Raw genomic sequence first — 27,736 nt, 5'->3', positions numbered from 1 at the left:
TGGCCCGGCATCAACACTCTTTTTAAAAAAAATCCAGATGGGGTGCATAGCTTAGAGCCTGGACAAGTGAGACAATACCAGCAATGTCCAAATCTCAGTGGTGTGTGGGCAAAAAAGTAACCTTTTGCTTCCATCACTGGTTTTCTATAGTGAGTGCGATGTTGGAATGCATTTTTTTCCTTTTGAGTCAACTGGCGAAAAAACTTTTGATCCTATACACTCGGACCGCTGTTAATGAACACTTATTTTCCTCTCGGCCAGATTGTAATATAAACTTTGCCTTCCTACTTCTACCCCTATGAACACAACCTGTGGACCTAAACACAAGTCATCAATAATCAATCAATTATGCCCCCTGGGTTGGAGGGAGCAAGCACTGGGCACTTTTGGTCAAGTCAGGCATGAGTTTCCTAATTGTTCTAATTGGGTCTCATTATCTTGCTGCATGGGGTGGACACCTGCCAGCAAAATGCATGAAGGCACAAGGAATTCATTTGATAGGTTATCGCTTTGAGGCGGGCTCATGGTAAGTCAAGGGGAAAAGTGTTTCAGTGGTTTGTTGTTCACGCTGTCTACGACTGTGGCCAGTCTGACATCAGAGACTGTTTTTTTTGACTCATGGGAATCTGATCAATACATGCCAAATGGCAAAAAAAAATGTATTTGAACAGTCAAAAAGCCAGAGAAATATGATTCACCCAGATAGTATCTTTGCAACCAAGTTGTGGAAATCATTTCATTGGCTGGGCAAATTTTTCATGTGCTTGTCTAGAAGGTCGGTGTATGAAAAAGCAACATTCTCCCTGGCTGTTCCCATTAGAGTGTAGATTTATCTGTTGAACCAGCAGGAGCACATACCAACTCCTGCTTGGCAAACTAATTCAATTACTGCTAATTGATGAAGCTTGTCACAAAACACTTCCAAATCTGACAGGTTCACGCGTAACACATCAGTCTCTTTTTTTTCATTCAGATGCCTTTTTTCAAAAAAATAATAATTTTCAAACCGAAGAAGAAAATGAGTACCGGAAATGATGAGTTTTGAAAAGGAACAAAAGAATTCAAACAGAGTAATTTTTTTTGCGAACAATGAGTGTGGTTTATTCAGTGGCGGCTATGAATGCTTAAACTGCTAACAGATTGGCAAACACATTAAAGTATAATGGCAGTTTGTGTTGAAAGCTACTGAAATATTGTCACTTTTGTTCGAGCCATGATGGACGGTAACAAATAATTTCATTTGGACTTGAGCTGCACATGCTCTCACTAATGATATAAAACTGGTCTTTCAAAAATGGCTAGTTTAGAGAGAGAGGAAAAAAACAAAGCTTTGACTTAAAAGTATTAACTGTTATGCATTTTGTGTGTGTGTGTGAACTAAATTGTAGCCTTGTCTGGCTGGACAAAATCAAATTCTTATTCACTCACTCTCTGACCAAAGGTGAAAAAACTCTCAGACTGCGGTTTCTTTTTTGTTAAAACAAATTCACTCTATCAATACCCAGCTATATACATATGTCAGCTTGTGAAGTGAACAGTGTAAATACATTTAACATCAATTAGAACATGCAAAGCACGTGCAAAATTACGAGCAGACAATTAAGATTCAATGATTTTGGCACGGTTGAGTAACTCTGATGATAGCAAAAACATCCTCAAGGGGTTTGCGGGTAAAAATTCAAATACATGGGTAATGCATTGTGTGCTATTTTAGGATAGGAACCCTGGTAAACAAAGCTTCCGTAATCAGTGTGAGTACACCTGCAATTCAACTTAGTACAAGACAGGCAGACCCACAAACAGGTTTTCTGTGAAGTCTTGGCGCTTCCAGGCTTTGTGCTTGCATTTCCACAGCTGTCAGATGTTTGTCCGGTTTTTGTAAACATACAAGAATGATTCAGTCAAAAAATACGCATCAAAAGTGTTTCAAATTGGCAGAGAAACCATTCTATTGAAACAATGAGGTCTGAACTGGGCAGTAGGTTGTGCTTCTGCACAAGTTAAATATTGTGTCCTGGCCCCGATCGAACTCGGTTTCAAGAGAAACTTGCAAATAACCCTGTGAACCATTATGAATGCTAACAATATCAAATAAAATGACTGGAAGTTCAATTGTCTCACGGCATGACTCAACCAATTTTGAGTGAAGAATATTGACACTGTCACTTTTTACAAAGCCCGTCTTTTCTTCTGCCAGCCAGGGAGTCCAGCTCAGATGCACAAGATACACCGAGGAAAATTCCGTAATAGGAAACCATCAGTGCATCTGACATGGACAGTAGAAATGAGAGTGACATCCCAAATGAAATAAACATCAAATTACCAATTTCTACGGTGACCCCTGACCCCCCAGGTAACTTTTCAATTCCAGGTAATTACCAAAGATGTATCGGCGTCCTAACCCGTCATATAGTTTACAAGTTTAAAATTACAATCTCATTTTGTTCATTAATTAGATGAAGATATCTATTTACAGTTATTATTCAATAAACGAGTGATTGGATTCAGGCTAAATTGTAGCTGAATGGAAAGCAAATCATTCAACTAACAAGTGAAGACTGATTGGAGACTTTTGAATCCAAATATCAAGAATTGTTTTCAATAGTGAACACACAGATAACCTGCAGCGTTGTTATAGTGAAAAAAAAATGTTTCAATTTTCACCACATGAAAATTCTGGAAAAATAATAAAAAACATTCAATTCAATCCTATTGTTTTTTTGATTACTGTCAGTTATGACAATAGGAAGAGCAAATATGATAAAGCCATAATTTAGACAGCAGACAAAGTCTTAATACTAAGCTTAATGTACAGCTTCAAAAATTTAAATCATCATGGAGAGAGTAACAAGACAATACAATGTGCTGAAATAGAAACTGGTAAGAGTGTAGCTGAAAAAGGTCTCCTGGTAAACATTTTATTCATTGATATTGTTCAATTTACCTAGTAAGCAGAGAAACAATATTTTCTTCACTGCACATCCAGCAAAGAGCATCAATGTCTTTTGGACATAAAGTCACATTGGTTTCATCAGGTATGCATAACCCGGCATACCCAATTCTGCTTACGCAACAACTTTCTCGCGAATCTCCTCCTCATGACAAGATGATGGTAAATGTTTGCCTTGCCTCGGTATGTCTGTTCAAATGGAAATTTCTGATTCGGAAAGGTTCCCCGCTACAAAACGATAACAGCATCTGACAACTTCTAACCAGGATGTTTTAGCCACAGCTGTTATGGTAACCTCTTTGCCCTCACTTTATGGGGTGAGGATCTCAGATTTCAACAACCCTATGAAAACAGACTGAAAATTAGACTAATTCATTTCCTGCAAATGCCACTTCCCTCTCTTTCCCTCTCTGAGGCAGGAATGTAGCCCGGCTTTAAAAAACCAGAGACTTTTTTTTACCTACAGCGGGATGAGTCAGTGTTTTAATGCACCATTATCTCACCGTATCTTGGTTGTTTCTAAAGCTCTTCACTTTGAGCCTTATTAGTGCTGACAAGGGACTGCAACTCTGGGAGCCACTCCACTGCAGATTGATGCAAACTCTCTGGAGATGCCACCATTAGAGCTAAATTGTCAGATTTAAGATGATTCTCCTGCCCTTGGTTTGTTTTCAAAACCGAGATGCTCGGTCTCATCAAGAAGATATTCATCTCTGAGGAGACAGAAGGGAAGAACAAACATCCCAATCAGAGTGAAGGCCCATCTCCTCGCTGTATTGTGACATATGCTCCATTCCATTGAACAAGGGTTATGTGCTTTGTGTGTGGTATCACATGAACACACATACACACACTATACCAAAATATTTTCCACATGCAAGGCAATAGGGTACCTTTCAACTGGGCGACAAAAGTCAGCAGTGTGCATGCAGGGCATAACTAAACGTTTAACTTTGTCTGAATGGGAAGCAAACCTATCCCCTGGCAGCTGTAAGTATGCAACTGTAGAAATCAGAAACTCAAAATATTGCAGTCTGGTTTCAGTTTATTTGGACTCATCTCATCTGGGGCATATACATACTGGGTAATCTGTTGACTCTGCTGTATAACTTTCATGTAGGTTTGGTAACCATGGTACATGTTTTGTTTGAGGTGTTTTTTCCCAATTTGCTGTGTCATGTGTTGCAGGGAAAAAAAACATCACTATTTTTAATACTTTCCACAGTCCATTACCACTCTTTCCCATCGTGTTTTTTGACCAATGAAGACTCCATCTGTTGGACAGATATCAGCCCATATTGTCCATGTCACTGAATCTTGCCCAGAGCATGTTTGTTATCGATGAAATGTTTGGAATACCTTGCCCAACCGTGGCAATCTATTGGCAAACAGATATCATGTTTTGCAGCTAGTAAAGATTCAAGGCAAATCACACGTGCACAACAATTGTGAAAAAGCTGGGTAAGTCGATGAGAAAAATCTCAGCCATATGCTAGCACTACTGTTGGGAAAAAAAAGAAGATGAAGCACACTGTATATGTTAACTAATTGTGTGAATTCTTATAATTTTAAACACAGTCCAGTGTGTAAAGTTTGATTGACATAACCATGAAAGGAAAGACAAGTTCAATTTAGCAAAAGATATTTTGACTCAAATAAGGGGTGTGTGAGGACTCTTTATCTATCCCAATGCCTGTTAAATTAGTGTTTTAAGGCAAGATGCTGGTACTTCTGACAAAGACTCCATCTGTTGTGGACTCCATCAACTGTGGTGAAAATGATCAGAGCAGTGTACTTCTGGAATTGTGCGCAGGAAGTCGGAAGAGCACCGTGGGAATTGATGATTGTTTTAGTCCAGGATGCCAGTAATGACATATTGACATGTACAGTATATTTAACTTTTCAGCAACACTCTCTGCTTGCATAACTGCTCTTCCTCTGGCCCTGACAGGGTAAAAGTACAAATAAATAAAACAGGCCGTTTTGTTTAGATGTCCACAGTTAAGTTTCTGGTTCAGATCTCATAGCTGAGAATTTATTTGAGTAAGCAGTTTGCAGTCTGCCTCGATAAATGGAAGCAAATTAGTAAATTTATTTTCTTAAGGTATTGTAAAGCTTAATTTTAACTGCGATTTTATAGATTCAGATGACCAGCTGATAGTGATCTGAAGAGACAGATTGTGGCAGATCAGATCATAGCAGGATTGAGAGTCTTTTGAAGTCTTACCTTCCTAATGTTACTGCTTTGGAATTTTAATGACAGAGTCAAGAGTGTGTTGATAGTTAGCATTACTCTTCACTCATTCTACATAACAACAAAATGTGAGCACTGCTTCATGTAGTAAATACCAGACATTCCTGACAGCAAAGGTGTTGTACGGGAACATTATCATCAAACATTTGTGCTACAGGCCCATGGCACCAGCTAATGAATAAACTCCAAAGGTGAAGAAACATAGACTACATGTTGTTCAGTTTCTTGAGTTGAAAAACAAAATATTTGGACATCGTCAACCGTAAACTGGCGCCACTGATTGTCATTTGTCACTGCAGTTGGGCCGATTGGCAAATTAATTGTCAAGTTATTGGTACTTTATCAGTGCTAGCATTAAACTATGGTGGCTGGCTGTATTTTGCCTCAGTCCTAGTTCCCATGCTTCAGTCGACTCGATACCTTTGTTTGTATTCTATTGGAACAATTTCAAATTTTATAAAAATCAAACAGGGCGTCTAGTGTCTTGATGACCATTTTGATGACTGGATTGCCACGAGCATGTTATCGTTAAATAAACAGTTCCACCACTCTACTCCGCCCAGCTTTTGAGGATCTTGTGCCGGTGAACGGTATATCGCCCTCAAAGTTGGAAAAAGTGTTTTTTGTGGCTGCTCGCGCTCGTAGCTGACGAAACGGAATCGGATTTGTCAATGACAACGTCACTGTTACTGTAGTGTATAGGCTATCGAGCTCGGATGTGCGACAAAATGGAGCACTTTCACGAAAATTGTTTGAGGGTGTTTCAGAGTACATGTATAATTTATATAAACAAGGCTGATTAAGCTGTACCTGAGACCTTGAGAGTACCGTGCACGTGTGTGAGTCTGTGTGAGTCCCACATCCACAGGCGAACGGGCCGTCAGAGTGACAAGCGCTGGAAAATGGCTCCTCTTTACATTACTGTATGTATGCTGAATATTCCATGCGCCTGTGCCCAAGGTCGCTCGTGGTTCGATACACGGCAAAGGCCGCCGCACACATTAATTAAAAAGGTACCTTTCTAAAGCAGCGGCGGTCGCCGCGTACTTGTATGGAACTTGGAAGTACAACATGCCACACAGCAAACAGTCACAGGCGTCGGGTTGGCAATATATATCGGCGGCTTCATCATCTTCTTTTGTCTTAGATATTTATCAAAATGAAAAATGTCACTGTTAACTTACCTAACGACCCAGGCGTAACTTACCGAGCTTTAATAAGCAACGTACAATATTGAAAATCGCGCTGAACTTTCGATGTCGTCTGTAATTTCACTTCCTGTAAGTATGTTTGTTTTTTCGTCGCTCCAATAGGGCAGCCTCTGACAAGCATAAAGTAATTGCAGCAATTCAGACGAGCGTTTAAAAGTGTTCACAGAGCAACATGCGATTATGTCCAATTACTGACTTGTTAAACAATAACTTTCGATAAGATGCTGGCCCAGCGAACGTCATGCCAACAGTCAGACCCCGATAGTAGAAATGTTTGCGTTGCATTTGTAACCCTTGACCTTCGGGAAGCAGAAGAAAACAGCGCGACATTCAGAAGGGACAAGGCGGTCATTCAGCTTTCACAGAAATCCCCAAAAATGTAAGTGTTTGTAAAAATAGTGAGATTTTGCTGTAAATATTCTATCATAACAGTTGGTACGTTGGTTTTCTTTAAAAATATTTTTAATACATCCTAATAAAGTAAACATTAGCGAAGAATAAAATAGTAACTGTGCTGTGGTCATAACATCGTCAGCTCCCGGGGTAACACTGTCACTGTCAGTAACATCGTATAAACAAAACTTTCAGGCCCAGCGCAGACTATCCACATAAAATCAATTTTAACAAATTATTGTGTCCACCCTTTTGAAAAACGCAAGAGGGAGAGCAAACCTAACTTCAGCCTTAATTAATAGTGTTGGTATTTATAATTTCGAAAAATACGAGGAAATAAACCGCCAACTTTGATTATTTATTTCATGCGGTGGTCCCGCTGTGATTGAGGCAGTACTGTCAATTCTTTGATGTTTTGGGAAATTACACTTTCCATAATCCATCAGTATCTTTGTTGCCCCATTTTCGCAAGAGCAAGCCAATGATGATTTTTTTTCACTGAATGAAAGGTATATTATGAAGTTGTTTATTGCAGAAGTGACTTACGCAGACTCCAGGAAAGACAATCCTTTACATTGTATATGTAACTTATACATTTTTCTTTCCCGTTTTGTGTGAATATATTTCAAAGATGATTACAATTACATTTGCTCCAGTTTAACCGGAAGAATCTTATCTGCATGCCAGTCGTGAAATTAACTGTGTTATTCCTAGAACATTTGCATCATGCATTTTCTGTCGTTTCATTGTTACAGATGGGTGTTAAATGATGCAAAAATGTTTGAGTAAAACCTACAGATAGGTTTTCCACAGGGTAGATATGCCAGAATGAAAGCATATGCTAAAATTAAGGCAGTGGCACTAGTGAAAGGCCAAGAAAAGACATGGTTTACAATAATCAGACCTGTATTTTCCCAGTCTTAAACTGTGCAATAATAAAAAGACATCCCAGACTGAGTGGCCTAGCTTTTGTGTGTATCAATGACATTGATACACACAAAAGCTAGGCCACTAAGTCTGGGTACATTGCTTATTTTCTTTAGGAAAATTACACAGGTGTTCATAGTTTAGTGGTCCTTCCAGCATAGAGAGTCATCTATTTGTTCTATGAATGTTTAGGTAATTTGCACCTGTTTCCATCGCCCAATCCTATGAAGATCCTTTTTTTGCAATTTACTAAATATGATCAGTTCATTCATATAGAATAAATGAAGAAATGTCATCAAAGACAAATTAAAATTAAATGCATTTTTGAATGATCTTTAAATTTTATTAAAATAGAGTAAACTAATCATTGCTCTGTTAGAGTTGGAAGTCTTTGATCTCCCCCTCAGTTCTGTGCAAAGACTCTATTACAGTACCTGGTATCCAGCTGGCGCCCTCACAGATGATTGTGAGAAAGCTTACCTGTTTTGCATTGTACAGAGATCTCACTCCGACAGCACAGTGCCACAAGTAAACGTCTTTTCTGTGATCAGATGCAAAGACTTGATATAAGCGTGTCACTTGAGAAAATTTATCACACAATGAAATTAGGTCACAGTTACGCACTGCAAGCTTAACTCTAACAGTGAAAGCTTTGGCATGTAGGATGTATTGTTGCACCATTTTTTTTTATTTATAAAGAAAAAAGCCCTAATATTTTCAACAGTCTGCCAAACCATGCGTAACGTATGCCTTCAGAACAGGGAAATGTAAAGGATCAATGGGTGGTCTAGTAGAGTGGATGTAACAGGTATCAGCCTCATACAATTTCTATGAAAACACCAAACCATAAGCACATTATACAAACAGGATTTACAGGAGAAAAAATATTATGAAAGGGTGTCTGAGTTGTTTAAGGCTATATGCTGTCTGCCCATATGCACACAGTAACTAGGTTTCATGTGTGTGCGCTTTTAATAATAATATACAAAGAAAGTAATTTCGTATTTTAGTATGGTTAACTAAGATGAAATGTAAGTATATTCCTGTTCACTTTTCGGTGATATTTTCATTTTCACAAAGGGGAAGGCTGTATTGAGCTGTCTAGACTCAAATTCTGTAAATGATGAAAGATTGGGCTGACTGCAGTCTTGCCAGAATGATACTGAAGTACATTTCAGTCTTGTTGATAAAATACTTTTGTCCTGCTGTGTGAATTCCAAAAGCATTTGAATTGTTGACATTGTCTACTGTTACATGTAGTTTACAGGTAGTGAATTGTTTGAACACTAAACCATTTATAAGAGTTTTTCAGAGTCCCCCAAAAGAAATTATGGTTTCTTGAAAAGAGACAAAAGCAAATGGACTTGTCAAGTGAGTTGACTGTCAGAAAAGCAATTAATTTGCAGTGTGCCTGTCGTGACCTCTCCATCGCACAGTTAGATCATATGCCAAGAATGATAAAATTTTCCTGCAGGCCCATGAGTGTTTGCGCTGGATTCCTTTTGTTCACTTCAGCGTGTGCATTCTGCTCTTAAAAAAAGGACAGGAACTGCAGGACACCATCATGAGAGAAATATAGTTGATTGTGCCCCATGGTAACTGTTAGGGTATCAGAAGTGTTCCGTAACCCTTCAGATAATAGAGAAGATGGGATGGGTTTGTTGTGCATTGTTTAAATCCACTGTTACCCCAAACGCGTAACCTTACTGTCCTCCATGAGCCAAATTACACTTTAGTGAAGCCCAGTGTCAACAAGTCTCAATAACTTTTGATAGCACATAGAGTGCCCCATGGTGCCAAGTGTCAGTTGCAGGTCTGGTAGCCGGCCGCATTTGTGTACCTATCAATCATCAGATTTGATTTACATGAATGCACCTCAGCACGGCGATAAGCTTTGCTACAGCTTTGCCTGCCACTGTACCACACAGCCCCTGCCATCTGCCTCTCTGTGTTGATACCGGTCTTGTGTGACAAGTCACAACTCACACAGATACTGTGTCGTCATGGAAAACTGTCAAAGTCACTGCTATGTCAATGATCCAGAGTTTGCGTTGTACAGGAGCATATTTGAAAATATCCCCTGTCTGTGGGACGACCCAGCTACCAGGCAGTTCCTTCGCAAGAAGTTCTCCCCTTCATATGCAGCCAACACATATAATTCATGGCCATTGACTTCAGGCTGTTCTCGTCCAAGGGTAAGTTTAAGGGAATTTGAATTGAGTTTCATGAAATATGTTATTGCCAGAGCGAGGTACATGTTTTATCGTCAAAAGTGTACGTGACAAAGAACATGGGCATAATTCATTTAACCACTATCACCATACTTATTTACCAGCGTTCTTGAGATACAGTGATAAGTGATACCGCTTACATACAGATTTGGCCAGACTAATTTTGCTGCCGGAATCTCTATTATGACATGCATGTTGTCAGCAGACGCTATGACAAGCCGGATAAGTGACAGCTTTTAAAAACACAAAATTGATATCAGAGTTCATGTACCAAAAATGACCAAATTGCCATCAAAGTGTTTTACACTGTTATTTTATAAATTAGTCAGTTAAAGTGGCAAGAAAAACATCAGAAGGATGTGTATTTTCAGTGGTTATTAATTGACTCTTGTGTTGAATAACACTCTGCATAACGAAAAACAAACCATAGTATAATTATGTTGTCAATTTCAATGATGTACCTGAGTGTCTGCTGGCCTTCTTGGTAAGGTCTTTGTGATCAAGGCTGCCTTATCTACTGATTCCGTTTTAATCTGCCAAGAATAAATACAGGTAAAATTCGTAAAAAAATTTGCTTGTAAGGTGAAGAGTAAAGAAAACATTTAGTTAACTTTATGGCAACACCCATCTCTTTAGAAAAAAATGTACACTTCAGGTAGGTCTGTGATTGACAAGGCTGCCCCCTTGAGTTTTAATGGTTTTTGAATTATTGAAAAATTATGACAAGTGCAATATTTCTTCATTTTTATAACATATTTCCTAATTTAGGATAAAAATTTATTCAGCTGAAGTGCACAATTATATCACTTCAAGCAGAGAATCAACAACCAACCTTATTACTCACAATTTTGCTGTATTAAACTGCTTATAATGGCATACATGTGTCAAGAATTGTCACTTGCACCTTTGGTATTATTTCATGGTTAAGCTGACGCCATAAATGGTGTTTATGGAGATGAAATATGAGCGGAAAGCACACTGGGTAAACTTTATACAGTTCCATATAGGATATTCACAGCATGCCGGTGAAATGCACTCCACACGTAATACCATGCTCAAACACAAAGCACATACTGAGCATATCATATTCATTCCACCCATTCAAAGACCCAAATTGTGGTTATGTAGGAATATTTGAACTAAGTAAATCTGGCCTTTCAGTGCTTACCACAGCACTGTTGTTCTGGTATTTTTCTTTTTTCAAAGAAAAGTCACCAGCCGTTCAGTCTTGCAGGATTGCCTGTAAATTGAAAGTCAGGCCAGACGCTGCATGTGGCCACAGGGAACCCCCTGGTTGCTGGTAACAGTGGAGGGCGGTGGAAATTCAACCGTTTCATGCTTTTCTTTGCATTGTTGCACCTTGCCATGCTATATCTCACTGGACACAATGCTTAACACAGAAAGTTAGCAAGGGGAAAGAATAACAGCCATAGAAAATACAAGTCATGGGAAATTTGATGTAATAGGTGGGACAGTTTTTGGGCAAGCCGGGGGCTCGAGTCTTTCAGTGTGGTCACTGTGCAGTTTGCCCTCTCTCTTATTACCGCAAAGCAATTTGTTCCGGTTCCAATTACACCGGGGAAAAGCAAGTGTATGTTCTAAGCAAAAAAGAATTCAGGAAGTGAAGTATTGTATGTTTTTTGAGCGTCTGTACGCTTTCAGCTGAGGGATCGTTTTATGTTGGATTTTGCGAATGGAGTTCATAATATTCAAATTTGTAGAGGATGAAGTTTTTTGTTGTTTTTGGATGCTACCTTGAGGCTGTTTGATTGGCTGGTCGATAGCGGCTGGTACTTATTAATCATCAGCTTGTCTGTATTACTTAATGCCCCTCCCCATTCATTAACACATCACAGGTAACAGACCAAGGCCTATGTTCTTGTAACCCAGGGTGCACTTGTGTGCAAGGAAGGATGCAGTCAGTGCATATTCTGTGCCTTTCTTCATATAGAAGTTCTCCAAGGCTATCTTACCACAGAGCCTCAGTGCAGTTGCTGTACAACACACCTGACATGTTTGCTCAGTGATTTCCACTTTATCTGAACAATGACTGTAAACATTTACCCTGTAAGCTGGGCTGACCCCCAAGGCCCAGGTGAGTTAAGTAGTGGTGACTGTGTGGAGATCCTCAATTTCATGTAGCTGTTGTTGGCAGCCGGAGCAACACGTATGGATACTGGACGGTCACTTCAGGATCTTGGCAGTATAAGAAAAAAGAAGCAGCCTGTGAGAGTGAACTCGTGTACACACTCCATCACCAGCACAAAGGTGAGAGGTCACGTGCAGAAAAAAGATAGTGCAGCCTGATCAGAAGAAGTGGTATTTGCCTTAGCAACGTTTCTTCATAGTGATTTCATTGAAGTGTATTTGCCGGGCACAGGAGTGTATAATGTAGTGCTCACCTCATAAATGTCTAATAGCACACACCCAAAATAGAGATGTCAGAGGGTAAGCATACCTGCAAGGCAAACAGCTGTTTGGTATTTCTCTAGCCACAAAAGTTTATTGCTTTTGGGGGAACTTTGTGAGAACTTCCTGTGAAATTGTTTCCAGTTATTGGCTTATAGTGTATAATTGAGTGTCCTGACAGAAAGAAAATAGACAAATTCCTTTTCTGATATAATCTTTCACTTCTGTGCACAAAGTAGCTGTGAATGTTTCAGTTCACACCTATGTTGCCAAGTTTGTTGTTCAGGACACAGATATGTCACCTTTATATTATGGCCTTCAAGTTGGATTTGGAGAGATGGTAATAGGTTATATATCTTTGGTGTTAACTGCTCATAATTCTTTGGTAATGACCTCAAGCTCCTCCCACATTTTTTTTTCAACTTTACTTTGACCATAGTGTTTTGTTAGTACGAAAAGTGACACACTAAGCGTATCAAGTACTTTATTATAGGCCTTTTAGGGCTGTGTTTGATATTACCAATTCTCGCCTCTGTAGTTACTATTTCAGGTGGGCTTTGAGGACCTTCCAATGAATGAATAAATGGATGAGGATACCCTCTGTACTGCAGTTTTAGGTATACTGAATGTTGTCACAGATGGACAAAGCTAGGAGGAAGATAAGATTGTAGAGCTATGTAGAAGGATTCTCATTGAAGTATTATTGTTTCATGACACTTGTTGATATGCCAATGGGAACCTGCCCTCTTTCCATCTTGATGTGCTGTGATTTTGCTGTTGATTTCCCCTCCCCTCCTGTCAGACTTTGAGCTATAGGGGCAGGAGTTTGGGAGATAAATGAACTCCCTGCAGGGACGTTTTCCATGTAACAATTTAAAGTTTGAGGTATTTTGAACTTGTTTTACAAGACCATTGTACAAGTGGGTCATCGACCTGAATCGAAAGCCAGCTTTCTATGTTTTTTATGTACAGTTTTGCAAAAGCTCAGCAAAAGCCCTTATGACGCTACAACAAACATTTACTGTGTTGCTTGCAGCATTTCACCCACCAATTTAGCTGTCTGACTTTTCACATCAGCCGGGTTAAATTGGAGATCTCAAGATATGTGGTAAGCTGTGAAGCCAAAAGCAAATACTTGAGTGGCATTGTCTGCAAATGAATATCCTCTATTTAATAATAGTCTGGGTTTCCTCGCTATCAGTCACTTTGCACTTTGTCTCATTGCAAATCTCCAAAGGATGGAATTCCTTTAAGCCCCAGTGAAAACGACTCAAGACTTTTCTTTGGGAACTGACAAAGGACAGACTTAATAGTGCTAAAAGAGAGACTGGTGTGTCTCGTATGTGTGTGTTTGTTCTCTGTAGCTCTTATATTGCTGGTTACCAGTAAAGGCATAATCGCACAAGATCTTGTACCGTAACTCAGTTCTGATGAAATAGCAGCTCAACAGTTCCATTTAAAACTGATGTCTGCTTTATAAGATTCATGTAAATCGCAAGTTTGTAAAAGTTCAACATTTTGAACACTGGTTCACTGAATTGTTGAGATCTCATAATGTATTTGTGTTTGAATTAAGCATTGCTGTTGTACTGCTGCAAACTTCCTTTTTCTTAATGCGCTTTGTTCCAATTCTAAATTGTTTACAGAGAATTTGGTTAGAGTTTTTTAAGGTAATCTGTTGTTGGATTGTGAATTTACTCATTCTTTGAGAAAAAAAGTTTTTTCAACAAGATTGCTACACTTTGGACTTTAGATAGAAAACAAAGAAAGCATGTGGAAGATTATTGCAGAAGGGACATCCTTTATTTAAGTTGTCTGTGTCTTGTATTCATGGCTGGAGGTACCAACACAGGTGTTGTAGTGCGTATCAAAACAGCATGTAACTATACCAACCTCTTGACACTTGTGACACTGTGTCACATCGTTTCAAGACATTGCTCGCAAAGTTTGTTTTTAATATCTAAAAGGTAGACGTATTTCAACAGCTATGATAAGGTTTTGATGTCATTTGATGTCATCACATGATGACATAGATTATACAGTCAACCTACCGTAACTGTATTCACCATGCGTTTGTGTAGGGGAGCATGACTTGTGGCTTCTCCACTAGGTGACTGACTGCCGTATGTTGTGAGTTCGAACCCGATTGAAAACACTGTATATTGTGGATTTTTAGACGCAAATCTATGAAGCATAACCAACATGGCCATGAAATTAGACATGCTGCTTAGGAAAACAACTTTCCATAGAATCTTATACCCCAGGTGAAAATTCTGTGAAGATCTATCAAGTATGCCAGACTTTATGTAGGAATGCCAAATAGCCAGACATTTCAACTTGAAACCGTCTAGAGTAGAGGGATATTTATAGAGCTGAACTGTGGAAAGTCCGTAAAAGAGCTTGTCAGTTTCCATGGAAAAAGGACAGTGCAACCTAAGAAGGCCAATAAATCTCAACCCAATCTCAGAGTTCAATTAAGCGTCCATTGTACGGTTTGTAATGCTGCCTTGGAGAGCATTCAGCTCATGAATTCTTTGTGAAATAGGGAAGCACATGCTAACTTGAAGCCAAAGTATTTTGACTTTCTGGTTTGTCGGCAAAGTATTGCCGAAGAAATTGAAGTCAGGTCTAGGTATTTCTAGAAAACGTGAAGCAATGTACTCGTTCCTTCACATGCTACTTGATTTCAGCTTAGTTTTTACTCCTTTCAAAAAAAAACACTTCCTGCTAGCCAAAGGGCCTCATTCTGACGAATTTAAAGTTCTTGCTTGGATTTAAAGAAACAAGAGAAACTCCTAACATATGTCTCCAGCTTCTATGAACTTACCTCAGGTTTTTTACACAAGATTTGGCCCAATAGTGCTTTGCCACATTCCACAGTCAGGATTTATTCAAATGAAAGTGTAAAACCAGTCAGCATTTTGCGGTGACATAAAGAAAAAAATACAGGAAAACAAAGACTCTGACATTCCAAGTCTTGGTCTAGCCATACTTTTCAAAGGTACATTTATCTCAATGTCTTGAAAGGGGAGAAAGAGAAATCTATTGTGGACAGTTTAGAGATGGATGAGTGAACTGTGGCTGCCCCAAATGGACACTGGAGGTGTTGTCTGTAAATAATGTAGGTGCTACCTCTGTGGGTTTTGTCACGCTTCTCCCGTTGAAGCTCGGCACAGGGGCTGAAATATTACACCACAAAGTCTAGATTGTGGTTACGTGTGAGCTCAACACCACTCAGGCCCTTCAATAGCTAGAAAAATCTGCATATTCTTGCTTTTCAAGGCGAGATATGTTAAAAAAAAAGCCTTTTCAGAGCACAAATCATTCATGATTTTATGACTCGCATGCGTCACTTAAGCATCATTAACAGTGAGATTTACAGCTAAAGCAAACCTTCTTTTGTAATGATGAATTTATTTACGTTTTGGTGATTCAGGCAATGCACTGGTAGTGTCTAAGTATGTTGAATTCCTGTGGATACGTACGACAGCGGGTAATAACAAACCATTGTCAACATGAAAGTTTCTAGGTAGATGAAGGGTTTGCAATTATCTGGCAAAATTTAAGCATGGCCGAACCAAAGCCAGACTGTTTTGCCATTGAGATTTGCGTGGACTTCGACTCAAGAAAAGTAAACGTATCTGGACAAGCTGGTCATTCGTATACAGTGACATCACGACCAACACCGTATAGAGGTGTGGAGAAAAGATCTGCACAGCAGGTAACCATTGTGTGATGGGCGCACTGATTTTTTTGTTCGCTCTGTATATTTTGTACATCAGGATATCAGCCTAGCTCTGCATGGCAGGGCTGTGTGTTACCGGCATTATGAGGCCGTATAACGCCAGTAACACACAGCCCTGCTATGCAGAGCTAGACATCAGCCATGTGTAGTTGAGTTGTGTAAGGACAAACCTTTGTGTGTCGCGTAGAAATTGAGCATCATTTAGGGTACAGGAATAATTCATAGCTATATTAAATAATGGTATCACAGAGATTGTATCAAAGTAAATGGATTCAATATGTTAAGATTTTCAAAAACTTCGAATTGCAGTGTTGACAGGCAAGCAGCATTCTGATTGGAGAGTACCATTGTTATCACTTTATTTCAGCTTTTGGTCAGTCAACTCAGCATAGTACAGCATTAGTTTGATGTCAGTTCTAACATTAACACCACCTTAACTTGTATTCTCAGTGATTGGCAATATATTTGAAACCCCCAAAAAATTCATCAACGGAGGAATCTGTCTTTGGCGTAAATGGTAACGCTTGAAGATCACCTTGATTTCAGTGTAGTATTGCAATCCTCTGACCTCGCTCCGGTGTCCTGTCGTGTATTCAGAGATAGAGCAACAACATGAAACCTCTTTGTTAGACGTATAGTCACCAATGGCCGCCAATACAATGATTACTACAACTGGGAGTGTGGACCTGGGAGGGGCGACTTTGGTAATCCTACCATTTTATTTCTGTTGCATCTATTCAGAAATGTTTTGGGTCACTGTGGCTTTTTTCTCTGCCTTTGACAACTTCAAGGGCACAAGGTCCGGACACCTGAGTGTTCTTTATAATCCTGCTTTCAGCTTACATAGTGCTAATTAGGTGAAATACCTCTGTGCTCAGGGGGAAGCATGTTATCACATATGCAACACTGTAACATATACTGTACAGTAAACAGCCATGTTTTGAGATACTTTGACTGTACCCTTTTGGTGTTGCCGCAAAAAATGTGATGTTTCATGAAGACATCATCTTACCCTTTCTAAAACCGGTTTTATGCCCAATGATTCATTATGTAAAGGTGTAAACACACAGACACACCAAACTATGAGAAAATTCTGAAGAATCGTTCCATCATAGCCTTTGAAAGGAAGTTTGTGTCTCCTTGACCCCATCTTGCCACTGATAAATAAACCAAGTGGATAGGAGGAGAAGTGACCTCAGGGAATACTTACAAACTGCTTTGACCAACCATCAAAGTCTTTATCGTCCATTTTGATACACTCCAGATAAACTTATTTTATGGTGATTATCTTTTTCCAAGCTACTAGATGCTCTGGGCTAAAAGGCTTCTTTCTTGAACTTTGATTTGATTCCCATGAGTTCAGGGCAGTGATGCATTTTTTTCTCCAGCATCTTTCGAACGCTTCATCAAATTTCTTGGCAGTTGCTTAGAGTCTTTGCCTGGAATTCATAGTTATCGAGCATTCCCTGCTGAGTAAAGTCTCAGTTTCTGTCTATTTTCAACTCCACTGAATAGTCGATATGGTAGATATTCCTTGTATTTGCAAAGGAAACAATGATGCAGTTGGTGGAATGTTATCTGCATCCAGTTGGGTGTATTTGACACCTTGAAGATGACAGATAATCCTTCATCCATGTATTACAGAGATATCTCTTGCCATTTGTGATGCATCCCTGCACGATATCAATATTATAAAAGGGTAAGTGAGGGCTGTCAGGGCCACTGCAGGTGCAATCGTATATCATTCCAAAAGGCAGCATTTATGTAGAGGAAATCCTTAATTAATGGGACAAATTGCGCGTCAAGGATACAGTGGGGTCAAGGTATGACAAAACAGATCAAAGAGGTATCAGCGTCATTTTACCAAATGGCTATCAAGAGACACATTATCCTCACCTTGGCCTAATTTGGGTGTCTCCAATTCAACCAAGATGGGAACATGTCTTCACTGGTGGACATTTAAAAATCATTTTGAAAGTGAGTAATCCAAATAAACGCAGCTCAATTTTGAACAATCTTTGGAGGTACTGTGCTGTCAGCAACATAGCAGTTTTCATCGGATAATCAGGAACTGTACTCTGTTTGTACAAAAATGCTGTACAGATGAGAGTATGTGTGTAAAAATGAGAATCAAGAGCTTACAGCATGCAATCTGAAAGTGGCTAATTGCACCCAGCAAAAAATAAATACTCTTATCATTTAATACCATGTGAAATGTGGCCAGGCCTTTTCCTTTTCCGTGTTTATGATGGATTACTGATGGCTTACATGATTTTAATTTGTACCTGAAAAGATTCCCCAGGGAACATGATGAACAAGCTGTCATTTCACAGCTTAGTGTTGATTTTTGTAGCCTTCTGTATTGCTGCAAACCTCAACGTTCTTTGCCAGGAAATTCTATCTTTGAACCATCACTTTTGTTGAACCATTCAAAAGAATTGAATATGTAGGAACATCTTATACGTTTCTTAATTGTCCTCCTGTTTTTCTAATCTCCTGTTTGTCTCTCACAACAGGAGAATGCAGGCCTTTATATTTCCTTGTGTAATGCAAAAATAATGGTTAAAACATGGCATTTCAAACATTTGTTAATGCCTGTAGATTGCAATTGAGTGTTCAAAGGGTCAATAAACCGGCCAGTGTTGTGTTAGAGATTTGCATGAAAGAGCGGGTAATTTGTTTGACAGATAAGTGTGACAGTTCTCAAATACGCTATAACTTGTAGAGTCTTGAGTGTTTTACACGTAAAGATTCCGGTAAGCCTCCATTGAAAGGTTTAAAAAAAATTGAATTCTTTACAAAATTAACTATATACATAACTTTAATTTCAAGCAGAGTGAATAAACATCATGACATAGATCACCGTAACGTAAACACTGTTTGCAGAAAATTACTCAAAGTGATCGCAACTTTCCCATCTTAAGCCTGAACATTCCTCAGCTCTGACAACACAGACTGTCAAAGAAACATCCAAGTTAATTTGATTTCATGGACAGCTTTACATCTTGATTTCTGAATAGAGTGATCGAGCCATCCATCATTCTGGCATTTGCCTATTTTGTGCGGCTCATGAAAAGATGAAACCCCATATATAATTCTGCAATTGTGTTCGGTGTGAAACGTTGGGAAAAGCAATTGTCTGCTAATGATAAATTTTGAATAGAACACGGTAAATTTCCTTTTATACTGTGGGCTGTTGCCTGCCATGATGAAGAACTGAAGTATGCCAGCTTTGTTGATGTTTATTAAATCAACATACACGTTGTGAGAGGCACATGTGCATCTCAGCAAGCATTGTTGGCATCCTGTGCGTTCTCCGCTGGTTGGTACACATGACTCGAATTCCCCTAGTTGCAACTCAGTTGTGTGGTTGCAATTAGATGGCTGGATATAGTCCATACCCTGGTTCAAAGGCTGACAGGCCAATGGCATACACGCCATATGTTCACCTACACCTAAAGCTTGGCTAGTGTTAATTCTCAGACATTCTGCTGTATTAAATCAGATTTAACAAGAAATCACGTCACAATTATGCGAATTAATGTGGTAAATAACAGCTTTATATAGCCCGGATTATAAGCAGACGGTGCATAAACTGGTAATAATATGAACACAATGCCATTGCACACAGTCTGTCTGTGACTGACTGCTTTCTTTAGCAGTCAGTCAGTGAACAGAAGATAATTTCAAAGCAGATGACATGAGTCAACTGTGTGAACAATAGTACTGAACTGCATTAAATAGCCAAAAATAAACTTTTAATTAGTTTGATGAGCCCTGTTTATTTATCACAACTACAGGCAAGTAAACCTTTTTGTAACGAGTTTCCTGACCAACTCAGAACCCCTAATTAAAAAAAAACTGCAATGTTTATATTTCAGAATGTCCCCTGGAGCTAGCACCTTGATTGCGGAATTGCATGCAACAAACGTTCACTTTGTAAAGTAATTAATCAGTTACTGTTAATTAGCATCATGACAATGCCCCTGGCTTTGTTCCATTCAGCAGATCATGACGCCTATACATGTCCGCACTAAGTACCTATTTGAGCCAGTGAAATACTGGATGCACTAACAGACCCACCCATATTCAACAAGTTTTGATTGGCTCAAACCATTCATGGTTCTCCTTGGTGTATGATGATTTTGGTCTTAAATACTGGTAATGGTCTGGTAATGATTACTACTAGGTGTTTTAACAAGCATAGGCTGTCTGCATTTACTGACTATTTAAAGCAGCAACAGCTCCAAACTAAACTTTGTTCTTTTTGAAAATACTATAATTACATACCCCCTCTAATAATGGGAAGTTCCCATTATCTCTTTGTTTATCGTCATTAATCCATTTCTCTACATCTCTAGATTTTTCAAGCTGATAACATTGAAAGGGGAAACCAGGCATATTGTAGTTATCAGGCCCATTCCATGCGCATCAGAAGCAAGGGAAATGCAATCTAATGAAGCTCTGTTTCCAGCACAATACTGCCCTCGGTGTCAGGCAATTGATGCATAAATTAGCACTGAATTTGGGCCACTTTGTGGATAGCAATACTTGAAGGATTCAGCTGTCAAAGTTAACTGCCGGGAATGTCTTTATTGTCGACAAGAGAATCTCAATGGTAGTTTTATGCACATTCTATCATACTTTTTTGTTTCTCTCTTTTTGTTCTGTTTCCTGTCAGTTATTGGCAAGGTTTTTGTCTGTATTCCTCTGAGAGAGATTGCAGAGATGGTGCTTTTTTGCATCGTTTTGCCATCAATCATCACCACCACAATGAACAGATCATTTATCATATTTACGTGATTCCTTTTTCCTCTTCCCACACAGGCACATGAAATATCTGCAATTTTACATGATAAGCTACAAGTTCCAGACAGTTCACAGAAATGGACTGACAACAGATGCGAAGTGTGCGCCACGCACCTCAACCAACTCAAGCACGAAGCAGTGGCTATGGTGCAGTCGCTGGAACGAGCGCAGTCAAGTGGCGACACATCCTCCCTGAGCAACATCCCGGCATTGGTGGGCTCCTGTAACCTAGCCTCCCTTCAGCGTTGTCTGTACATGCACCATTCCCATGACAAATCCCTTGGGCACTCCAGGCAGAGGCAGGGAAAAAGTCCCTACGCCACCCCCAACAGCATGTCATCTCCAATGTCAGCCATGCAGCTGGCGGCGCAAGCTCAGCAGTATTTGGAAGGGGACAGCGCAAGCAGCAAGTCATCCTCTGCATCGTTATCGGCCTGGAGTAATCAACAGTCAAGTGCCTTACCTCCCCATTATCAGGTAAGGAAAATGATCATTATTGAAGCAACGTGCCAACAACAAAGGTATTGCAATTTATAAATGTATGGTCATTTGATTTTGAATATGATATCGCCTGATGAAAATTATGTAAATTGTATCAGCTACTGTTTGTTGAAAAAAAAGACCTACAGTGAAGACCAATGGTATCATACAACTTATGTATTAGCGTCACCTGATCATGGCAGGAACTTAGAAAGGCAGCCAGAATATGTATACATCAAGCATTTTCACATCAGATCATTTGGCTGGGCTGTCCCCAAGGGGTAGTCAATAAAAATCAAAGCTAAACTGCTCTCATTGAAGTCTCAGTGAGAAAAGGCAGCATTGATTAGATAGTTATTGTGTCAGCTAGCATAGATGCCACCATCATTTGGTGACCAGGACACAGCCATACAAACTACTACAATGGAACAACGACACAAAAGCTGCCGGGAAGGCATGATGGTATAGGCGTACAGCACCAAAACAAGGCATCTGAGGTTTACCTGGGAACATGTATGCGAGGGAGCACGGAACAACAAAACCATTGATATGCCACAGTGAAAAAGTCACTTTATTAAGAACACTTCGCTATTCAAGAAGGCAAATAAGTAGTCTATCGTATGAACCGCTTGTTTCAGTGTGAAGTCCCCAGATACATGGAGCCACTCTCTTCAAGATCTAGAAATTGTGTTTAGACTCTCAAGTGCATGCTTGAATGGCGGGAGAGAGATCCAGGAGAGGTGGGCTGTTAGTTCCATGGGCAAAGTATTGGGTTTCTGGCTGTTGAGTCATTGTTTGGGCAAGTGGCTGAAGGGCACCAAGGCAACTGTTTTAAAATACTGAAGGTGTGCAGACGGGACTGAACTGCATGTGGTAAACCCCCAGCTTGAAACGTAAACACAGACCGCAAAAAAAAAAATACCAGTAAAAGTTCGGTTTTAATGAATGAAAAGTAAAATGCTCGCACTGATTGAAATTAGTGGTTTACTTTCCATTAATTGGCGTTCTTATGGATTTGCTGGTGATGGCAAAACTTTCAGAGATTTTCAGTGGACTTGAGGAAACAATTTTATGTGGAGTCATTAAAGGGCAAAATAGATATCAGTTTCAGGCTAATACTTGTCAATATGTAATTATCTTAAGTCAAATGAAAAGCGTATTATTTTACATGTGCTCTACATTGATGGCAAAGACTGCCTTGCATGCGGTCTTCAGCATTTCATGTAGGACCTCCCAGTTCGCCTGATTTGACCATTCAATCCTGTAGCAATGGACTAGCACATGAGATTAATTAATGACAAGTTTATCTGTATGGTTCTGAACACTACAAAGACATAAAAGGTGTAGTGTCCCTGAAAACAACGATTTATGTCCACCAATGGGTTCATGGAGATTGTGGTAGAATTGATTTTTCATGGCAGACCTGCCGACCCTGTCTGTCTCCCATAGATAAACATTGGATTTAAGAGTTAACTCCATTTCTTTCTTTCGGATCAATGGCAGTTGAGCTGAGTGCTGTCTTTAATGTATACGCCCTCGCGTTATTGAATCAGCCGTTAATGTGTGCAGGCCTTCATGTTAATAGTAGCCGGCACAATCAATTTGAATGGAAGGTAAATTCTTCACTCATAATAAGCACTTGAGAGATTTACAGTTTGGCACCACCCATTACAGAATGGAAGGGTCTGTTAATAATAAAACTGTCACTCAATGTTGGAAGAGAAAGTTTTATTTATTGTTTGCTAACAATATACTGAACGCCAGGCTCCTGGTCAGGGATCTTCTCATGACTCCTAGTAATGGCTAGTGCACCATCGACCAGCAATGACCTAAACAATCTTCAGCCACCACAAATAACCACACACCAGTACAATTTATTTATTGAGGTAGGTGTTCCGACAACATCATTTTGAGTTTTCTGGCTGTATTCCCATTGTGTGTAGTAGTCGAAGCATCTGTGGCCATCGTGTGTATACTCTAGTACATACAGTAGGTTACCGGTGCATGAGGTGACAGTATGATTCTCCCTCGGCACACATACTCTTCCTTTTGTACAGTATGTGAAAGCTTCAAAATTAGTTTATTGTGTGTTGACAGTGCACCTCGGCAACACGTGTAGTTTCAGCTGACACAAACGCTATCCATGTGTCAACCCGACTCATCTGATTTTGTGAAAAGAAACAGAAACCGTACGAGTGTGATTACGATAAAATTCTGCGGTTGATGACTCGGATACCTCTTGGACATCTGCCAAACGTTGAGTGTTCATAAGGTTGGCTTTAAATTTAGTTTAGGTGATTGTGGCTCTTGTGTTAATTAATATTAATAGTACAGTACAATTTAATTTATAAAACAAATACTTGATAATAGAGTATCTGCTGAGGGACATGCAGGTATTGGCTATCAAGATTAGAGTGAAGTTAAAAATAAAACTAGAGTTGCCGTTTTTGTTCTCTTTGTTGCCGTTAGTTTCTTAAAGTTGCTATATTTGTCATCTTGGGGTTTGATATATAGGTGTGGGACACAGCTGGATACAATTTTACAGGATAAAATTAGGATTTGGGTTGATATGATGTGTATATGTATCCCATTAAGATTTTGCAAGACATTTTTGGGGAGGGCAAAAGTTGCAGGCTTCACGCAGCTAACATTGTGGTAATGAGGAACTCCTGGCACAGAGGGTCTGCTTTCAGTTAAGTGCTTAAGTCCCAACCCCTGAAAAGTCAAAACAAGTCAGGTGGGCTTTCTAATTTTCTCTGCCTATTATCACCTTTGTATGTGATTGATTTTCATTGTGTTGAGCAAGGGACTTTTTTTGGCACGGTCAAAGAAACGTCTTCACTGGGAGTAAATGGGGATTGTTTTTAGCTTTTATTCACAGGAGAAAGGAATGCTTGTACAGCAGCTATCCCACTTCAGCGCATATGTCAATCAGGGGTTAGCGATTAGCTGGCATTATGTGCTTAGCCTGGCAAGTTTGAGTGGAAAAATATTGATGTCCAAAGTCAACTTATTTCAGCTATATTTGTGTAAAAACTAGCTAAAATCAGCATAATGTAAAGTAAGCTTTCAAAAACTGTAGAGTATAGTTTCTTCCCCACCAAAAAAACCCCCAAGGTGATGTATTGAATAGTGACTGTTCAGCATTAGACTTTCATCATCGGTGTCAGGTTTCAGTTCTTGGCTGTTTTAGGGTGAATTTGTGTGGAAGCAGGCCTGCAGTCCAGTAGTGGTCAGAGGATTAATGCACGTCCGTGTCAATGGATTGATATGGAGGAGGGGTTCTCACTAATTGCGTGTGTGCCCGTCTTGCACTGTCTGTAAAGAACTGCGGCCCAGACTTAGAGTCATATGACCTCTCAAAAGTAGCCTCATTACTCGTAACCACCGCTGTCAATCATTATCAGCTGCCAGGACTCCAAATAGGTATTCCTGGATGGGATCAATTAAGCAGGTAGAAATATCGCCGCGGACACTGCCCTCAGAAGTCTGCAATAGTTTGTCTCATTACAGTGAGATAATGTCAAGAAGAGAAGTAGGGCTGTACAAGAGTAATTAAATCGATGTTTCCCATCGTAAGCCTGTTAGTAGTCTATGAAGAATTTATCAGACAATTCCTCGCACCAATTGATTGTAAAGCTGTTGATCAATTATAGAACAGTGAAAATGTTCCATCAAAGTTTAATGGGGCATGCTTCGACCGATGCCAGTGTAGGATGAAATACGGCAGGTTCTTCAGATGAAAAATTTATTTGTTCTTCTAAAAAGAGGTGAATATTTTAATACCTCAGGAGACCATCGAGAGGCCCCTTTTTTTTCTCCAATCGGAAGTGTATGTGCAGTTAACAGCTACCCGGCCAACCGGATGGCTGTGATGCTTTCTCTCTGGCAGGTTGTTTTGTACACTCCACTGGGCAATTGGTGATTTGATATTCCATTTAAAAATGCATGTGTGAATACTTCCACCTTGTAACAGTTGTCAAATCAACTGAGAGCAAGATTTGTGAAGCATTAGCCAAGCTGGCACTGTCAGGTAGGCTTGGTTGACATAGTTTTTGTCAATGAGAAAGTGATTTCAAAAGCAAAAAGCCTGTTTTCACTTTAGTAATTTCCATGCATGGAGTCCCGTCAATATGATGATAATAGTTGTTTCTTTTTAATTTTGTTGATGTTTAAACCAGTTTGCGGATAATTTAAAATTGTTGCTTTTATCTCTCCCCTCAGGCATCACTCAGCAGTGCTGGGAGTAGCAAATCCAGTGTTATGTCGGATGTCTCTTTGAATAGGTCAACGTTGCAGCAGCATGGACCAGCCTTGTCCTCGCAGAGCAGATCCCCACCTATGAGTTCCAATGCCAGCACCGTATCCAACACCTCTGCAGCAGCCTCATTCTTTGCCAGGTAAGCCGCCTCACTTGTCACCGGAGAAATAATAAGATCTGACAACTTCCTTGGTAAAGGGCTGTGCGTGTACATCTTTGCCATGGTTTGCTTACACAGCTGAATTGGTTTCACATTGGGTTCCAGTATGTGGTCACTGCAGGACCTTGGGGCGCGCAGCAGCGAAGGAACCGCATAAATAAATTACAATTACATGTTGTTGTTCATGATAGCTGAATTTCCCAAGATAATGATTCCCGTTTAACTATATTGCATATTGTATTACCCTTGATGTTTAATACCTACTGGGATTTTTTAAACTGAATCCTGGCAATTAGGACAAAAATGGAATTGTATTACCTGTAAATTAATCCCAGTCTTGTAACTGCCATCATATGGCTACTTTAAGGAAAGAGGTTCTCAGCATTTTTACATTTAATTATGCATTTTGTTGCCCGGTAGTCTTCCTGTTTGGTTCATGCTTTCCTCTTGCTTGTACCATATATATTGCTGTTTACACTGTCTAAGTAATTTACAACTAGCTGTCTGTAAATGAGAGGATGTGCAAAGCTATTAGTGAGTGTATCACCAACATGCCATGACAGCCCACTGGGAAATTGACGATTTAGAGATCTCAATTTCTTGAAAATTAATTAGAGACGGAAGCCAGGGATCGGAATTCACTTTGTCAGAATTGTCCACATGAATTAACACGCTAATTTCACATGGCTGATAGTCTTCATTAATACTGCAGTCAAGTCCTAAATGAGAGGTAAACACACTTTTTTAGGATTTTGGCCTTTTCTTTGAAAAATCGCAAGATTAACATTGAATATAATTCGTTGAAATTGCCTCCTGATGGTACGAGTGTGAAATAGTTGGTGCAAAGTTGTACCCGACCAAACATGACAGAAACTTTCCAACCAGGGTAGTGTATCTCTAATTGGTGGTAGTTCATCAAAAATTTAAACACATCCCACAGGGAAGGTTAATGAGAGAAAATCAATATTTTGCATGACAATTTCACAGTCCACCTCTCATAAATTGTCCCTTTCAAATTGTCCCTTTCACTGGTGTCCATGAGTTAAATACTTTACAGCAGTCATGCATGACATAAAACCAGTTATGAACTGAAAATGCTCACGTGTTTCATTATATATTGCAGTTATGTGCAAATTTGAACCTTCGCCACATGTTTGCAACTTCATTGATGAAAGTATTATGATCAACATAATGAACAATATTCACCGCAAATTAACTCTAAATTTGTCATGAAGTATATAACTATGTAATTAGATGAAATAAAAATATCAAAGTTCTTTGACTGCTGTCATTGTATCACCACTTTATATAGCAAGTGTAATTACCATTAGCTAAGTCCTTCAAGCCTTATATGCCAAACTGTGAAAGCTCATTAGATATGCAAATTATAAATTAGCTGACATGAAAATGTGAAATGACTTTCGATATTGTTTTAACCTGGTATAATCATCAATGTACATAGCATGTTTTGCCAACTTTGGTCAAGTAAATCCGAGTATATATCCCTAATTAGAAAAGATCATTGAAAATGCAAATTAGGAATTGGCTGACGAAAAATGCTTAATGACTGTCAATAATGTTGTATCATAGTATCTTTAATGTATATAGCAAGTTTCATTGACAACTTTGGTCCAGTCAATTCAGATATATATCCCTAATTAGTAAAGTTCATTAAATATGTAAATTAGGAATAGGCTGCAGTACAAATACTTAATGATTTTCAATAATGCTGTATCGTAGTATCTCCATTACATGTAGCATGTTTTGAAGTACATATCCCTAATTAGAAAAGATCATTAAATATGCAAATTAGGATTTGGCTGAAGTTAAAATGCTTAATGACTTTCAATAATGTTAAATCATAGTATCTTCAATATACATACCAAGTTTGGTCAATTTTGATCAA

The 27,736-nt window shown here is 39.2% G+C and overlaps 1 protein-coding gene across 1 annotated transcript in view; it reads left to right on the top strand.

Moving 5' to 3' along the window:
- LOC139150594 (uncharacterized) overlaps positions 1–27,736 on the top strand; it is a 195,065-nt gene that overhangs the window by 109,161 nt on the left and 58,168 nt on the right. The window contains 2 exon segments of the mRNA XM_070723031.1: positions 20,948–21,406; positions 25,634–25,809. Coding sequence (XP_070579132.1) covers positions 20,948–21,406; positions 25,634–25,809 — 635 coding nt within the window.

Source organism: Ptychodera flava, chromosome 14 (assembly GCF_041260155.1).
Source record: "Ptychodera flava strain L36383 chromosome 14, AS_Pfla_20210202, whole genome shotgun sequence".
Classification (NCBI taxonomy): Eukaryota; Metazoa; Hemichordata; class Enteropneusta; family Ptychoderidae; genus Ptychodera; species Ptychodera flava.
This window is presented reverse-complemented; position numbering and strand designations above follow the sequence as displayed.